The sequence below is a fragment of the Polyodon spathula genome, chromosome 17, assembly GCF_017654505.1.
Source record: "Polyodon spathula isolate WHYD16114869_AA chromosome 17, ASM1765450v1, whole genome shotgun sequence".
Taxonomy (NCBI): Eukaryota; Metazoa; Chordata; class Actinopteri; order Acipenseriformes; family Polyodontidae; genus Polyodon; species Polyodon spathula.
The window spans coordinates 11,328,920-11,348,645 of record NC_054550.1 but is presented as its reverse complement, the minus strand read 5'-3'; the positions used below and the strand labels follow the sequence as shown (position 1 = coordinate 11,348,645).

Here is a 19,726-nt window from a genome sequence, read left to right as displayed (position 1 = left end):
TATTGCATTCTGTTTCAATAACGAGGTCCCCAGTCTTTGAGATATCTAGCATCAAATAACTTTTTCAGATTCTGTGGTCCTGAGTGAATATTTTTCTTATCAGATCTCATTAATCTATCCTGCATTCATTCAAATCTAACAACTGAACGACCGGGCGAATTACACATAGACAGAACACTAGATTTTCCCAGTGAATATGCCTGGGGCCATTCATACAGTGCCGAGAGAAAATTTGTGAACCCTAGTGATAATTATGGAAATTCCATAGTTTTACTATGATAGCCTTCTTGAATCAGAACTTTTCTTAGATATCCAATAGGGTTTATATTAACCAATTGAATGTCTTTTGAAACACAATGATGTATGAATTAGACAAACAATGAGTAATTAAGATTCAGGGTATGTGAAAAAGTACGTGAACCCCTGGTTTTATCAGCTCAATTAAGGTGATAATTAGAACCAGATGTTTAAATAATTAGGTAGATCTTCAGGGGTGAATTTGAGAGGCCCCACCCTATATAAAGATCAGAAACCTTGTGAGTTTGGTCTTCACTATATAGGTATGTAGAAACACTTCATGCCACGATCAAGAGAAATCTCTGAGGACCTCAGAAAAACAGTTATTGATGCTGGTTATACAATCATTTCTAAGGATTTGGGGCTCCATCAATCCACTGTCAGACAGGAGTGGTTGTCCTACCAAAATCTGTCCAAGAACAAACCAGAAAATCATCAAGGAAGTCACAAAGAACGCCCTGAGTAACATCCAAGGATCTGCAGGCCGTTCTCACCTTGGCTAATGTGAGTGTACATGACTCAACTATCAGAAAAAGACTGAACAAGAATGGTGTTTATAGAAGGACATCCAGGAGGAAAGCACTGCTCTCTAAAAAGAACAGTGCTGCCCCTCTGAAGTTCGCCAAAAAGTACATAGATGATCCACAAGACTTCTGGAACAATGTTCTCTGGACAGATGAGTCAAAGGTATAACTTTTTGGCCACAATGAGAAACGTTATGTTTGGCGAAAACCAAACTCTGTGTTTGAACAGAAGAACCTCATCCCAACTGTCAAGCATGGTGGTAGGAGTGTGATGGTTTGGGGCTACGTTGCTGCATCAGGACCTGGACAGCTTGCTGTCATTGACACAACCATGAATTCTGCATTGTATCAGATGTTTCTAGAGGAGAATGTCAGGCCATCAGTCCGTGAGCTGAAGCTGAACCGAAAGTGGGTCATGCAGCAAGACAATGATCCTAAACATACAAGCAGATCTACAAAATAATGGCTGCAAAAGAAGAAATTCCGCGTTTTAGAACGGTCTAGTCAAAGTCTGGACCTAAACCCCATTGAAATGTTGTGACAGGACCTGAAGCGAGCTGTCCATGCAAGGAAGCCCTCAAATGTCACTGAGATGAAGCATTTCTATAAGGAGGAATGGGCAAAAATTACTCAAAACCGATGTGAGAGACTGACCAACAATTAGAGGAAATGCTTAGTTGAAGTCATAGCTGCTCAAGGGGGTACCAACAGTTACTGAATCTAAACGTTCACATACTTTTTCACACACGTATATTGAATGTTGAATCATTTGTGGATAAATAATTGTTGAAAAAGTAACATGTTTTTGTGTCATTTGTTTAATCAGGTTATCTTTATCTACTATTAGGACTTAGATTAAGCTCTAATAACATTTTAGGTTTGAAATATGTGAAAATCCTAAGGGGTTCACAAACTTTTTCTCAGCACTGTATATGCACCTGGGTTTCCTAAAACTCACATATATTCATTGACACCCACGATTGTAAAACATGGAGATGGACTCATATAAGCTATGAATCATTTATGTAAAATCTGTGGTGTGGAAAAGATCTTGGACTGCATCTCTTTGTAAGATTTTTGCCTGGCATGTTGACCGGTTTTTTTAGAATCCTATTGGAAACCTAATACACCATTTTTCTCACTCTGGAAAACCCCTAGCAGACCATTGCATCACCAGGGACTCAGTGGATTTGGAACACCAACATCAGCAACTTTTCAGTTATATAGCACACTTCAAGACAAGCCCTGCCAGAGGATTTCACAATCCAGAAAAAAAAAAACATGTTTAAAACATTAGAAAATAGAGAATTAAATTATTATATTTTGATCAGCTGTAGAAATCTCACACCCAATGAGCTATATAATCGGCTTGCATTTTTGTTTTTTGTTTAGTCTGTGGGTGGTTTTTCATTTTTACTATTATTATTATTTGGCAAAGTTGGTTATTTTCAGTTGTTAAAAATAAACACCACTCAAACAAATACATTTTCAGTACCTATAATAAATTACATGTTTGTTTTAAATAGATACAGTCAGCATTCCAGATAAGGTTTTGGGTCTGAAGATAACTTACCCTCTAATTTTAATACAGAGAGAGTAAAATGCAACATTACTTTAAAGTCAAGACTAATCTCGATAAATAATGTACACTCTTTAATGGTAATGGGGAAGGCATTAAAAAAGAGCCTTCCATTTTAAGGTTCTTTATCGGCTCAGCACATTTATTTCAAGATATCACACTGACTACAAATTAATTACGTTACTTATATTATAACATTAAATTCTTAAATTCAGGAACATGTTAAAATTTAAATATGAAGTCATACAGATAAATAAAATAAGCAAATGTTCTAAAACAGTTAGTTTAATATTAGGCAGTTTTTAGCAGTTGCTTCTGAAGATGGTTCCAGTTGAATTTGTAGCTGCGTGCTTACGCTTCAACCTTACTGTGATTGGCTACAAAGACAACAGGGGTAGCCAGAGATTGGATAATGTTTGTTGGGTTGGGTTTTGTTGTGTATAGTTTCCTAATAACTGAATACATTGTATTCTGGGAGAAGTACACCCACCCTTCGCTATACTGCGGATTTGGATATATCGCAGTCACGGAGTTGGAGTTTCCATATTTAAGCCAACTCAAGTACACGCCCTTATTGCCCCCATGTTTTTCGTAAAACTCGAGTCTCCAATTCGGGCGTGTACTCGAGTTCTTTGGTACCATTTCACTATGCAGGCTAGCCCGTGCAGAAAACATGTCACTGATCATGGAATCCCGAGTCTTAGCAACAATCTCCATGAAAGCTAGTGTCAGCTGCAAATGATGGCTAGAAAAAAAAACAAAATAATAGCATACCTGTAATTTAGCATTGAGCACATTATGCAATGCGGAATCATGAAGAAACATTGTTACTGATTACTGTTTGGGGAGATCAAGTCACTCAAAGTCCGCTTCAAGGATCTTTTCGAAATCAAAAAGTGTTTCAAAATATAAGTCAATTTCTACTTTCTATGGGTGTGTGTAGGAACGCGCTCCAATGTAGGGAAACAATGTAAACATTTAAATCAGAATACAGTAAAATCAAGGACCACAAAAACAAAAGCAGAAACGATCACAAAACCTTGCGCTATTATGACAGTTTAGATGCGATTTTAGGACACTGTCCAATATAACAAGACAGTCTGCAGTGAATTGCCGTTTTTGTTAATAACAGTGCTACCATGTCAACAACGATGACACAGTAATCTGGTTACCTGGTTACTATCTGGCCACCTCTCGCGATAACATGAGTGAGACTTCTTGTCCAGCTCACATAACAACTCGAAAAACTCAGGAAACCCTGGAAACGTTTTTTTTTTTTTTTTTTTTTTTTTTAATAAACCAACTCGCATTCCGCCTCAACTCGAGTTTTGGAAAACTCAAGCTAACCCAGGAGCACTCGAGTTGGCTTGACTAGAAACAAGGTATAAATGCGCGTGGCTTAGCTGCAATATCCATAGACAATTTCACTTAGAATTACTGTTTGTTTTATTTTGTACTGCACATCACAAACAACAATATACAGAACAATTAAAAACAAAGCATTAATATCGTACTGTTATCATATACACACGCACTGCACAATATCACAAAGCAAATTAAATATCTACTTGCTGAAGCGGTTTTTTAAGCAATGCACAAGCAAGTCACGGGGCAGTGACGTCAGCTACCTAGCAACATGTGTCATGTTGGGAATTAATTCTTTCAATGCAGTGGTTTGGGCATTTGAGAAAGGAAAGGAAGATTCATGAAATTAATTGGAGACTTAAGTTGATGAGAAACAATTACCCTCCACAGTACGAATTCAAACGGTGTGCTGCTTTTTATACGAAAAATTAGAAAAAACGGGTTGCGTAGAGGATTTATATTGGACCCTGACATCCATGATACAACGGGGGAGTGGTTGTACAGGAGCCTATTTGTTTTTCAGTGGATATCTGGCTATATCGCGGCCCTCGATATATAGCGGATTTTTATTGGACCCTGACAGTAGAAGTTTTAGGGGAGGCGGGACAAGCTGTACAGCAAAATTGCAATGCATATTTTTAAATTTTAATTTAATGTGAATTTTGGATTTTTAATGCATAAAAACAGCAGTTATGCAGCTTGTCTGGACCCTTGGATACAGCTATGGCCAAAAGTTTAGCATCACATAATTCTGACTATAAGATAATTCTACACTCTAAAATGTTCAGTAATTACTTATTGAACATTAAAGTGACAATGTTCTGAATCATATTAGCCAAATAGGCAAATGTTTGCTTGCACACACCTGCCCTCCTGAAGTCACACATTAATAGTGTTAGTCTTTAACCTTTGCAGTGCCATGCCAAATGGAAGTGACCAGTTGTCAGGTACAAATTTAAATTAAACATTATGTTTTAAAATCCTCTTATATTAAATAATTTATATAATCTAGGAGAAAATCTTAGGTGCTTGATTGCTCAGATTTGAATGTATATGAGACCACAAACCTGCAGTTCTAGTGACACTGGGTGTTACTGCCGAGGTGACGTGACATGCAGTGCAGCTAGTGGGGTTTATTCAATTGATCTAAACTACCATCCTTTAATTCACTAAGTAGGACCCTCTCTTGCCTTGTAGAATTATGTACAGATCTGACTCGCATGCAAGGTTTCATAACCTCGTTTTTTTTTTAAACAAGTTATTTTACATTAACTAACCATAATGAATAATGAAACACATTTTAGAAATCTAGTTTACAGTTTAGCATTTAAAAAGTGCTCATGTTTCCATGCCTGTATGAAATGCCAAACATAACAAATAATATGCTGAAATGATGCTTTTGAATGAGAAACTACCACCAAATACAATTGATGCATCTCAACTATTTAGTCTTCTGTAATAATCCTAAAGCATGTTAAGAATGATTGAATCATGATGATTCATGTGCTGCAACAGTCCCAAGGAAACTTTTGTTGCAGTGAGGCAATCATTGTTGTCTGTCAATGATACAATCATTTTTAATTGCATGACTGACTACAATAAACAGTCATTGCGGGTATACTGTGACTCTTTCTAAATTAATAGGTTATTTCCATAGAGACTAGAATGTAACTGCTTAGAAATGATGCATTGGAGGGACTTCTCTGTGAGCACAGGAGTTTACTTAGATATCACAGAGTACCGAACAGGAAGCTGTGTAGTACAGTGGTTAAAAAAAAAAAGGCTTGTAAACAGGAGGTCCCTGGTTCAAACCCCGGCTCGCTCACTGACTCACTGTGTGATCTTGGGCAAGTCACTTAACCTTCTTGTGCTCCGTTTTTCGCGTGAGATGTTTTAAGTGACTTGGCAGCTGATGTATAGTTCACACACACTAGTCTCCGTAAGTTGCCTTGGATAAAGGTGTCTGCTAAATAAACAAATAATAATAATAAAAAATAAATATATATATATATATATATATATATATATATATATATATATATATATATATATATATATATATATGTATCATGCATCATGCTTACAAAATAAAATTTGAGGAGGATATCCAACAAATCCCCAGTTGCTCGGAGTGGGTGGACTACTGTAAACGGGCAAGGAACCAGGGGGGGTAAAGAGGCAATGTTTTGGATTAGAGGATGGCACATGTTCTTCTGAGCTGGGGAGAGGGGCGGGATAAAATTTTTAAATTTGCAGAAACACAATATGTTCAGTTTTATGAAGAACAAATATAGCACAAAGCTGTTCTGGTAGTAAATTGATAACATTTGGGGTGATGTCTTGTTTATTAAAATTATTTGCATATATTTAAAGAGCACGGATATCAAAATACCCAGTTGCTCGGAGTGGAGTGGCTCACCTGGTAAAGGCAGGACCAGGGGGTAAAGAGGCAATTGTTTTGGATTAGAGGATGCCCACTGTTCTTCTGAGCTGGGGAGAGGGGGGGGATATAACTTTAAATTTTGCAGAAAAAAATGTAAGCCAGTTGTCTAAAATTGGTAGGCCATGGTATTTGTGTGCTGTCTTCAGTAATTTAGAATTGTCTAGGATTGTTCAAATATTCAAATATTCCAGAAGCTCAATCCTTGTCCTGGTTGAACTTGTTTCATTTAAAACAAAAAGAGGCAGGCAGCCGTCTCATTCTTATCTTTATCAAGAGTCCCATCTAGTGGTTGTGGTGAGACATTACAGGCACTCGATATTTCAACATAGGACTGTTCTTAGACTGTAAGCACAAGGTAAAAAACCATGATGCACAAATCAGAGTAGAATGTTTGTGCAGTCGTAAAATATAGAGCATGTATCTAAGCAGTTTGCAGTATTCCTTTGACAACAGCATTGCGACGTACAGATAGACAGACTTCCAAAGGTAATGGTTGTAGTTAAAAATGCCTGATTTCACAATATGCCTATAACATATACATACCTGGTAATATACTTGGAGAAAGAGTTCTCAGTTTCTTGCATTACTGCCAGGTAATCTGTTACTATTTCACTTCCTGCTTGCGGAAGCAGCTGGTTAATGACAGGAAAGAATACTTTAAAGTGGTGGCCGGGGACAATTTGACCCCCCCGGTGAATTGACCAAGGAACTGCAAGAGTACTTCAAAGCTCTTTCTATCCAAGCATTGTCATTTTTTTTTAATGAAAATACATATTTGCTAAAACATGTAATTATTTCAAAAGTGCTTATTTGAAATCTATATAGTAAGATTGATGGAATATTTTGTTAGCTACAGCACTTTAAATATGTACACAGATATGTTTCAGAGGCTATACAATGATTATACTTGGAGTGTTTATTTTTGAGCAGCACCCACAGTTTCACACTTTTAAAATCTATCAATTGGACGTAATGCCTTTGCTGCTTCATGTGACATTATTGAACGCATTTCTTGTTTCAGAGCAGCTGAAAAACAGCCTGACTTCGGTGTAGTAGGATGGAGACTGATGCCTAACACCTGCCTTCCAGACACAGCGAATCAGAAGGGTATGTAGCAAGCCACTGAGGTCCTTATTGGAGGGACATGGAAGAAAAATTGAAGACATAATGGGATGTTCTGTGCAGGTTTAAACTGAAATCTCATACATGCATAATATCATGAAACGAACATGTAAAAAAAAAAAAAAAACACTAGCCTGGATGTGGACTGGATACATAGCTCTATTACTACTTCCTGTAATGTATACAATACAATCTAATATTAATGCAATAAAGTAAACTTTTTAAATAGTTTTAGCTCACAGATAACAGATAACCAGAACTTCTCTGAATGCACTGCAGGCTCAAGTAGAATATTATCCATCCAAGCCTTACTTTTAAACTTGCAATGAAGGGTCATTCCACATTATTTTCTTGTTAATTCCGTTGATGTTCGTTATTCCATATTAAACCAATGCAATGTAAATACCATGCGTACGGGTCCCCGTTTCATCTTCAATGCTGCAGTAATGCAGTATTATCAATAGTCACTTGATATCTGTCATTAAAAAACATTTTCAACTCTGCCGGCACTTTCCAACAAAGCAGTTTTCCAAGACAACACATGCACCTGTTTATTATCTAATAACATTTGTAAATCGTAAATGCTTTTCATAATACTCAAAACATTTTTCAACGCAGCATTTACTTTATTTCCAAGCAATACGGAAAATGTGTTGTTCGTAAACCACAAAGTACAACAAGCTGTCAGCTGTTTCAAAGAAAAAGCTTGGTCTACATTGTAAACGACACAAATTCATAAATATTTACCGTTATGCTGGCTTAATGATATGTGAAGTACTTCTTGTACACAAATGTATCCCACCTGGTAGGACCAAGGCTAAGAATTGTGCTTTATCAGCATTGCTACACAGAATGCTATGTGTGCTCTGATCCACATGTCAATCTTAACTATGGAACCTTTCATTATAAATTCCTGTCAAGTCCCCCCCCCCCCCCTTCTTTCATTTTGGGGCAGGCAGTTTGGTCTTCTCCAGCCTTCGGGCAGGTAGTTCCTCCTCTTCCTCTTGGAGAGGGCTGCATACCACCTTGTGCCCAAACTCCCACACTGCAATTCAGTGAATCAGTGATGAAGAAAACATATTCATTTACGCTGGGGGTCAACTAAGAAGGATCTTGGGGTTTTATGAAACTGTAAAAGAAAGTGCTAATAAGAAGGCTCTTTACCCAGCTGATACCAGAGCAGGCTTTTATACCTTGTATGTATACACCAACATCACTCACATCAGGCTGTTGGAGACAGCTACATCCCTCTTCTAAGATGTGTATCTATTGAAGAAACAAGTAAAAGATATAGTTACAATAGCTTATGACAGGCCTTGTTATGTGCTAATCAGCAAGACCAGCTTTAATACTATAACTATACCAATTAAGATGGATCAATAAGCAATCAAAACCAATCTCACAGAAAAATAACTCAAAAAAGAAAACTAGAAAGATCATTTAAATCATGGTGCTTGTTCACTACGTCACAAGAATGTGTGAAAGGTGAACTGAATTTATTACTGTTCCATATACCCAAACAAGTATAGATAAAAGCCTGTACGTGGAAATACCTCCGCTATTGGCTCTTTCTGACATCATGATTACCTTGATTTGAATAATGCTCATTTAAGGCTTTCATGTAAAATTACTAAAGCCGATGGTACAGATAATTCTATACAGGTAAGCATTATGAATTATCCTGTAGCTACAATGTTTTCATAAGTCAATGTGATTTTAGGAGAATGTCTAATTAGTCAAAGCAGCAATACTTACCCCTACAGAAGCCTTATAGCTCTTCTTAAAGCCCCGCTCAATTTACAGCAGGATTATTTTTCAAAGATACTCCGGGAAACCCGGATGTGACGGACCCCACAAGGGTCAGTGATAGTCTCATGTCTCATGTTTACTAGAAGCAGCCCTGCACTCGGATATTTTCTTTCAAGAAAAACTCATGTTAAATGGTATTAATTTCAAAATTAAAATGGTGAGGGTCAGTGACAGATTTAGTTTAATGTCTGACGGGGCAGATCAATACAAGCTTAAAATTTAGAAGCCTCTCTCTATATCAAAAAAGTAAAAGTTCCCCTGAGGTAAAACTAGATCCTACTCAAGCAGTGATGACATTGAATGTCCCATTGAAAGAGTAGTGGTAAAACCTAGGGGGAGCAGAATCTGTAGTCAATAAAATATGTTCCTAGGACAGTGTGGGAGGGTAGTAGGTGGAGCTTAGGGAAGGACCAGAAATGAGAGCCCTCAGGAGTCGGAAGTGACGTTTAGTCCTGGAGCCCTGTACCAACAATGGTATCGGGACAGGATTTTATTTTAACACACAACAAATTAACCGGTATTGCAGAAAACAAACAAAAAACTATCTGGAATACTAGCATGGTAACTCGGGTTTCAAATAAAACGAGTAAACAAAAACATTGCGGTTACACAACAACAAAGGAAGCACAAGGTTTCTCTCTGTTGCTGCAGTGGGTTTTCTCTCACCACCTCTTGGCTCCCTTTTGATAAATAAAGAATAGTCCTGGGTTTTTCCACAGTGGTAATTCACCAGGGTTTTCCAAAGCTTCAGGATTCTGTGAATTACAGCAGGTTTGTAAAAGCAAAACAACAAAGCACAGCATGTCTCTTCCATGTTTTCAGTTCAGGACAGGGAGACCAAAAGGCAAAATCATGCTGCCCAGTCCCGCTCCTGCAATCAGAATGCTGCCACACATTAGCCAATCCATGAGCACAGCTGATTGCAATGATGGGACTCGGCGGCCGCATGGTTCCACCTTGGGCAAAGATGGCCGCTCGAACCGGAACTTCAGGTCTGGTCAGAGTTCAGCCTTCTAACCCAATCACAGTCAGCCCTACACAGTGCTGCCGCTGTTGGTAGGGTGAATTACAACAGGGACTCCTTTCAATCCTGTCACAGACAGTTATCCAAGTGTGCTGTTATTGGCTTAAAAGATAATGGTGCCTTTAGTGGGTCTATGATAAAAATGCATTTAACTTTAACACTAGCACTGCCATAGCTGCTTTTTGAATTGCTTTTGCAATTCAAATTTAAATAGCTCCATGTATGTGAATATCTCGTACATGTCTATTCTTATGTGTTACTAAATATTTGAATGAAATACCCATACAGTGTTTCAGCTGCAGAATCGTAAAAATGAATAAGTTATAAGCACTTGCCTCTGCAACCACCAGACCTGCAGTTCATGCGGCATATTGAAATCAATACAATATAGCCGACAGTTTAGTCTGGGCTTTAGAATAAAGTCAAAGTCATTGTGAAAGAACGTATTATAATCCTGTTGAGTGCTTGAAACACTGATGAAAGTCATTCTACACATGATATTATTATTATTTTTATTATTATTATTACATTTCTCAGGCAGAAGGACTGTGCCATCCTGTGTGTGTACAGGTGTAAAAAAATAAAAATGTGCGTATTCTAAACTCTCTGTACAGATCAGTGACCATCGGGACTGATGCTTAACGACAGCCAGAGACTGTTGCATTTTACAACGTAATGAAGTACGATGTGGATATACTGGATCAAATGGCACGGCTGTATTCTGTCAAAGGTGGTAGTAGCAGGTGGCCTGTGCCTGTTTTTTATAATGTTTTGGACCTGATAGCCATCAACCCTTTGGTTTTGTACAAGGAGTGCACCGGCAACACAATCACTGAGATAGACTTCATTTTGCAGCTAGCCCTGGAGTTATGACAGAAACATTTTGATAAAGAGACACAAAAGCTGGCTGGCAAATGCCCCTCACCCGTCAGCCAGCGCTGCACCCACTGGTACACAGAATTAAAGTCAATGCCAGGTTGCTAAATGCAATAAAAACAGAACTTTTGATGTCTGTGCCCATTGTGAGACGGCAGTCTGTAGCAAATGCACTGGTACAGTTGAAAAGCGTGTTTTTTGTGTAGATTGTACTTAGAAAGCTGTACTAGAACTCTGAACATGCAGACAGAGCCTTTGAACTCTGTTTTACTCAAGGCACTTTCACATTGCATAAGTTATGTTATAGTTTTGTTTTATGCTATTTTTATAACTAGTTATTTATGTTTTATAGTTTTAAATGTTCGTATAGCTTTCTACACCTGTTTACACAGAAGTTTATTGCATTTATTTTATTTCTGTTTTTCATGTTTACAAACCTCTAGTTATTGATCGTATTGATTATCCCCAGGAAGCCAGTGGTCATTTTCCTATGTAAAAACAGGAAACATGCGTCTTGAAATGTGTTTCTCAGCAGCGTGCCCTGAACATGTTAGTAATAATAATGTTATAGAGATTTCACAACAAAGAGCTGTTCTCTTTGATTAAAGAGAAGCTTGCAGAAAACATACAGTACTCTGTGCTTTAAAATAAACACCCTAAAAAAAAAAAAAACTTTCATCCATACTGTCCAACAACCTGTTTACTGGGAAGTTTTTTTTTTTACAGAGTTTTAGCTTGTGACCAACTCCCTAAAGAAAAAATTAAAAAAAAAAAAAAAAAAAAAAAAAAAACGCCCTGCGATGATTATTGTCCTAAAAATCAACCTGGAAAACATCGGTTCGGGGTGTATTTATAAGAAGATACAACAGGGAAGTTTTATGATTCTTAAAGTTATTCACCAGACTTTGATTATTTACCTAAAACTATTTCATTTTTTTATTCAAGAACTCTAAACAGACAGTGAACAATAATCAGCAGCTACCAGGACTCCCTGTGGGCATCACTATGTTTTTTTCTTAAACACAGAACAAAATGTCTTTCTCATGAAGAGGTCCTGGCTCCATACAGTAAAGAAGTTGATAAAAAATGATTCTATGGTCTAAGTTATCATCTCAATTAGGACTCTCTGAATCAGCTGGAACCATTTTAGACAGAAAATACACAACCAGACCACATCAACCCTTTTGAATTTTTGCATGGGGGTATGCTAATTAGGTACCCACTTAATTTCCATAACATTCCTCATACTGTCGGAATTGGGGTTTTGCCACTGTTATTATCCTTCCTGGCCATATTTGATTTTTGCTCGGAACACAAATAACAGTCAGAAACTTAAAACCCCACCACAAAAGCCCTCCCCGACGGTCTGAAAAGCGTTGATATTCAGGGCCACCGTCTGAAAGTCACCTAAACTCCTTGTACTCCATCGTTCAGATGGATGGTCCTATTGTAAGTGACTGCAGCAGTTGTTGATGTATAGTCATTGTAAGACGCCTTGGGATTTCGCGTCTGCTAATTACTACTACTACTACTAATATTATTATTATATATTTATTATTATTATTATTATTAGTAGTAGTACTAGTATAAGATTATTATATAGTAGAAGATGTGGGCAAGTAGGGTAGCCCATATTGCAAATTGCATGAGTTCCCTACCAATGTAATGTACAAAACATTTTGATAATATAATATATATATAACATAACTATATATATATTACATGTATATATAATATATATATATAAATATATATATATAGATATATCCGTGCCAAAAAAAAGTTTGTAAACATTTTTGGGAAACCACAAAAGTGTAATAAAAAGCTTCTACAGTGTTATTCGATACTACTAGTTGATTAAGCCCTGATCAATAAGAAAATAAATAAAGTTAGGGTAGGATTGAGGATATTATGTACCACAATGAGATACACATTGTTTACACTGTATACCTGTGTTGAAAAATACTTATTTATAAAGGCACGTCTATAATATATCCACAAATGATTCAGCATTCAATATCTATGTGTGAAAAAGTATGTGAACCTTTTGATTCAGTAACTGGTCGCACCCCCTTGAGCAGCAATGACTTCAACTAAGCATTTCCTTTAACTGTTGGTCAGTTTCTCACATCAGTTTTGAGAAATTTGGCAAATTCCTCCTTACAGAACTGCTTCAACTCGGTGAAATTTGAGGGCTTTCTTGCATGGACAACTCGCTTCAGGTCCTGCCACAACATTTCGATGGGGTTTAGGTCCAGACTTTGACTAAACCGTTCTAAAACGCAGAATTTCTTCTTTTGCAGCCATTCTTTAGTAGATCTACTTGTATGTTTAGGATCATTGTCTTTGCTGCATGACCCACTTTTGGTTCAGCTTCAGCTCACTTCAGCTCTGATGGCCTGACATTCTCCTCTAGAAACATCTGATACAATGCAGAATTCATGGTTGTGTCAATGATGGCAAGCCATCCAGGTCCTGATGCAGTAAAGCAGCCCCAAACCATCACACTCCCACCACCGTGCTGGACAGTTGGGATGAGGTTCTTCTGTTCGAACGAGGTGTTTGGTTTTCGCCAAACATAACGTTTCTCATTGTGGCCAAAAAGTTATACCTTTGACTCATCTGTCCAGAGAACATTGTTCCAGAAGTCTTGTGGATCATCTATGTGCTCTTTGGCAAACTTCAGATGGACAGCAATGTTCTTTTTAGAGAGCAGTGCTTTCCCCCTGGCTATTCTTCCATGAACACCATTCTTGTTCAGTCTTTTTCTGATAGTTGAGTCATGAACACTCACATTAGCCAAGGCGAGAGTGGCCTGCAGATCCTTGGATGTTACTCTGGAGATTTTTGTGACTTCCTTGATAATTTTCCGGTTTGTTCTTAAGGAGATTTTGGTAGGCCGCTCCTAGGTAGAGTGACTGTGGTCTTGAACTTTCTCCATTTGAAGACAGTGGATTGGTGGAGCTCCAAATCCTTAAAAATTGTTTTATAACCCTTTCTAGACTAGACTAACTGTTTTTCAGAGGTCCTCTGAGATTTATTTTGATCATGGCTTGACCTGTTTCCACACACCTGTATGGTGAAGACCAAACTCACAAAGTTTATGATCTTTATATTGGGTGGGGCCTCCCAAACGCACCCCTGAAGCTCCACCTAACTGTTTAAACACACGATTCTAATTATCCCCTTAATTGAGCTGATAAAACCAGGGGTTCACTTACTTTTTCACATACCCCGAATCTTAATTACTCATTGTTTGTCTAATTCATACATCATTTAATTTCAAAAGAAATGAAATTGGTTAATATAAGCCTTACTGGATATCTAAGAAAAGACTGGTTTTGATTCAAGAAGGCTATCATGGTAAAACTATGGAATTTCCATAATTATCGTTAGGATTCACAAATTTTCTCTCACAAACTACTCTCTCTCTCTCTCTCTCTCTCTCTCTCTCTCTCTCTCTCTATATATATATATATATATATATATATATATATATATATATATACACACACACACACATATATAAAAAAAAAAAATTACATATTAGTACGTCATAAAGTGCGTCACTGCCTCCCGTAGCCACTAGATGGCGATGTAGCAATTAGAATGCTATGGGGCAGAAAAGAAAAAAAAATTAATATATGAATGTCCAATAGTCTGTACAATTACTCACTTTAGCAATCTACGGCCTAGCATCACAACAGTATGCTTTATTGCAGTATTCGCGTCCTAACTGAAAATAGACATCTTTATAAAACGAGGGATTTTCAAGCAAATAAATAAAATAAAATAAATAAATAAAAAAAAACACAAGAGCTCGACGTAAGCATTCGGTTAAATGATTGCATGATTGAGTTATGTTTTATTTTTTCTCATGTGCATAAAAATAAGTATTGCATATATATATATATATATATATATATCTATATTATATATATATATATATATTATATAGTTAACAAATATTTAAAAACGCATATTAAATGACTCTTTGCGTCTATAGATACATTATAAAGCATTGCCTCTATGAATTGAATAGGTGCTATGAATTGAATACTGTTGGGTGCAATGCATGTATGTGCCAGCGATTTACTGAACGTGAACTACCTTTATATAACACGTTTTGACACCTGCAATGGTTGCAATCGTATTTATCATTATAAGTCCAACCAGGTTTGCAATATGCACTGACTTATGTTCGTAATCTATTAAATATATTTAATGCATTCGCTGTAACATTGTGATTGGTTGAAGTAATATTGTGATGTGTGTACAGTTTAGAAGTCCATTGTGATTGGTTGAAGTAATATTGTGATATGTGTACAATTTCTAATCAATAATGAGCCAAGTGTACACTATAAACTTTACTGGTCAATTTTCACCTATAATATTGTGGTTGTATACTAGAGTGAGGTTTATTGAATGAAATCCCTATGGACTAGCTGATAGATAGTTCATAACAACCGACATATATTTAAGCTTATAACTTTAAATCAGTTGATCATTGTAATGTACTATATACATTACGCCCCAGTGGAGAATCTGACTGGTTCTAGATTAGTTCTGACCCATTCTAGAAAGGGTTACTCGCTTAACAATTCTCATTAGCTTAACGGCGAAAACAAGAGGGATAATTTCTAGGTAAGTGATCCTTAATTTCCTTAAACAGTAGCCTATTGTTGTCATAGGAAAAAAAAAAAAAAAAAAAAAAAAACCAAAAAACCGCACGCCAGTATCATTGAATTCGCAAATTGTCCACCTTATCCCTTAGAATGGATCAGATTCGCAATTTGTGTTCATACATATTGATACAGGTGCAGGGCTGAAAATCTGAACAAAACAAAACAAAACAACCCCCCCCCCCCAAAAAAAAAAAAAAAAAAAAACAACCCCCCTGTACGTTCTAATACTGAAAACAAGTTATGAATCGATTATCTACCAAAGACCTTTTGTCTTTTTGCTTTAAAAGGTTTCCGGGTTTGTCTTAAAATTCAGTGTCGCTGAGCAAGGTGTGAAACGACATTGCCATGGTCCAATATCCTATAGAATACACGCTTGCATGAACACACACATTTTCGTCAACTGTAACCTGGAAACCCTGCTTTAGGTCTCTGGTATTTTAGAGAACAAAAAAAGAGAAAATGCGATGCTGTGAGAGTGTGATGCTTTGCCAGGGGTACATTGTCAATTTAAAGACATTTCAAAGAAACAACCCATTCACTTTTCCTTCCAAGCATTTTGAATCAGCCAATGGGGGAAAGGCATGGTATATTGGAATGTAAATCAGGAAGAGCGCGTGCTCCCGAACATCTGAAGCGCAGGATTGTTTATTGAGCTCCTGGAGCCACGCGCCTGGCTTGCAAAACCAGTGAACAGAAGAAAGCGAGCTGCCGGGCGGGGCTTGGACTGGAGCGTGCGACTCCAACAGGGGGTGGGGTGTGGACGCGTGTTGAAAAAGAGGAGTGCTGCCAAAGTTTGCTTCAGATCGACTACTGGAGTAGGTGCTTGTAGGTTAGGAGGATCCAAGTCCTGTGCACTCCAGCCACACGCCCCACGCGAACGCCACGAGAGCAACACACAAACACTGTCGGCCTGTCAACTTTTACAACAACAACAGTGACCATTTTTTTAAAGCGATGGATAGCACCATTGTAACTGCACAGATCATGCAAAGTGCATACAGTTTTGGACTTGAGAGCCGCGGCGTTGTTGCCCTACAAGCCTCCACAGAAGAGTGTGGTGGCGGCTCCATGCTCCCCTCTTCCAATAGCAAATGCAAGGTGCTGAAAAGGCAGCGATCCAGCTCGCCAGAGCTGCTGAGATGCAAGAGGAGACTAAGCTTTAACGGGCTCGGATACACTATCCCACAGCAGCAACCTGTAGCGGTGGCAAGGCGGAATGAAAGGGAGAGGAATCGGGTGAAGTTGGTGAACATGGGCTTCCAGACACTGCGCCAACACGTTCCGAACGGGGCTGCCAACAAGAAGATGAGTAAAGTGGAGACACTGAGGTCGGCAGTGGAGTATATCAGAGCCTTGCAGCAGCTTCTAGACGAGCACGATGCGGTGTCAGCTGCTTTCCAGTGCGGAGTACCCTCCCCGACCATATCCACAAGCTACTCCGCGGACCCCGGGTCTCCCCATTCCACTTATTCGTCAGATGAGGGAAGTTACGAGCATCTCAGTTCGGAAGAGCAGGAACTACTAGATTTCACCACTTGGTTTGACAGATACTAATCAGGTATGGTTTGTTTAATGCATATTGGTAGCTTGTACTATTTATCGATTTATTTTATGCATGGGTAGACTTTTACTTTACGCATTTACTTATAAATGTATTAAAAAGTTGTCTGCAAACCAAATTGTAATATCGTGTTTTCTCTTGTTTTTTGCAGAAGTTGGAATGAATTTGGAATGAATTCAACCGGAGTTACCTCTTGAGAATCACCGCTGTTTCCAAGTTACAGATGGGTCTGTATCCACTACCTAGCTACACGGTCAGCCTACGAGTCGTATCAGACAGACTTGCAGCTCGCCGGGATTCTTTGAACATGCTTCCAAGACACAAGCCTGTGGACTTATTAAAAAACGAAAGAAAAAAAAAAAACGAAGTGCAATTAATATTATTCAACGGGGACCATGAAGACTGATTAGTGTTTTGAAGCGGGCTGAACGCGGAACCCAATGTACTACTCTAGATGTAGTAGTATGTGGGTGATCCTTATGCATGAAATACATGCTGCCACTTTTCAGCTGTTGCACCCTCGGCTCTGTTGAAAATAACAGTGCACACTTTGATGCTTCCTTTTAAATATAAAAACAGTTTAGATACATTTTAAATTGATGTACAATTTCTATTTTGTATTTGTTCTCGTTGCATTGCATTCTATGAAGACTCTTCATAATTCTATTTTTTTTTTTTTTGTAAATAAAGCGAAAGAAAAAAGTTACTTTCATTAGGAGAGCATTGGCATGCAGGTCTCTAAGCCTCTGTCCTGGTGGAATCTGTATTTCATACATGTGATGTGTCTATTGGTGTAATGGTAGTGCTGTTCACACTCATTAAGTATGACTTTTTTTTTTTTTTTTTTTTTTAATGTATGGAAAGCGTTTTATGTCTGCACTTGTGTCTTCCCCTCTGTTTCTACTAAAATGTAAATATGCAATTATTTTAAAAAGAGATGATATTTTATGTAAAAATAGGCTTTATAAATAAAGATGTTCTATTTATACCTCCTTTGTTGTGGTACGTTTATGGGCGTTATGTTGCACATTTCACCGGATATCCAGTCACGCTTTAAATATTCAATCGCATCATAGCGAAAGGAAAGAAGCTTGTTGGACAACTAGACAAGTCGTGTTTTTAAAATCAACATTTTGGTTGATAAAATTCAGCACTTTCACAATCACAAGTTATACCCTGAAGAACATTTCTTTATGCACTATAAATAATAAATAATAATAATAATAATAATAATAATAATAATAATAATAATAATACATTAAAGCAAGTGTACATATTTACACTAACCTATGGCCATGCGGATTATTATTATTATTATTATTATTATTATTATTATTATTATTATTATTATTATTATTATTATTATTATTATTATTATATAATGTAAAACTACCTGGCATTCTATCATATAACATTATTATGGGTGTACAGAGACACTATTTACTTGTTAGTGAAGCAGTAGATACACACACAGTGAAGCTGCCTAAAAAACAGGAAATACTAAAATAAACTATAAAATTCAATGACAAATGTTTCGAGAACTATTGAGTCTTTCGATCTCTTCAAATGTTTTTAAGGTGTCTTCCCAACATTTGAGAAGACATCGTAAAAGACTTTTCAAAACGATTATCACTGCATTTTAGTTTATTTTAGTATTTCTAAATTAGAAGTATATTTTACCTCAATCAAATAATGAATGGTGTCAATGAATATTGTGATTGTGACGTATTCAATACGCATGCGCAGAAATAATTATTTCTTTTTGGTGGTGTGCAGGTGTATTATATATAATCTAGCCCTGAGGTCACAAGTCTGTTATTCGGATATAAAGCAACACCTTCTTCTATATGCGTTGTCTTAAAAGCCAATTACCGTTTTTGCTAACTTTTTTCACAGTCCAAAGCAGCATCAGCTGGACCAAATTCTCAAGCCTCCATTAAAGAGACGTACATCATGCCTTGTACTCTGTTGTTATTGTGTACTCCGCAGATTAACATTAACTTTTGGGCAATGTGTCATATACGCCACCTCCCTGCCCGCACACGTTATTCAACAGTAAAAAGGCTCTCGGCGGTGTCAGGGGCTAGATGAAATACGGTTCAAGAGAAATGATACAATACCGCGTGTCAAAATTATTCTTACAATAGAAAGTTCATTCCAAATAAGCCTATGATGTTTTGAGGTTATCACTCGTAATCTGATCAAAGTGCCCTTTCCCTTCGAATCGGCCCCGAACCCTCGGACGGTCCTATTAATTACCCCAAAGTACCCCAATGTGCCCCAAAGTTACCACAAAGTAACTACAAACAATCGTTACACAGGGCATTGTGAGAGCCATTAAAAAGGCTTTTGCAACCTCATTACACGTACGATGTGGTTCCCCATTTTTATTATAGCCTATATAAACATTGCTGACAAAATCTGTCATGCAGAATGTGCCG

General features: G+C 37.5%; 1 protein-coding gene across 1 annotated transcript; it reads left to right on the top strand.

Moving 5' to 3' along the window:
• Positions 1-16,108: 16,108 nt before the first annotated feature.
• On the top strand, positions 16,109-18,171 carry ascl1b (achaete-scute family bHLH transcription factor 1b). The gene is made up of 2 exons (XM_041276760.1): positions 16,109-17,282; positions 17,437-18,171. The coding sequence occupies exon 1, from the start codon at positions 16,679-16,681 to the stop codon at positions 17,276-17,278; it is 600 nt and encodes a 199-aa protein (XP_041132694.1). The 5' UTR covers positions 16,109-16,678; the 3' UTR covers positions 17,279-17,282; positions 17,437-18,171.
• The last annotated feature ends 1,555 nt before the right edge of the window (positions 18,172-19,726 follow it).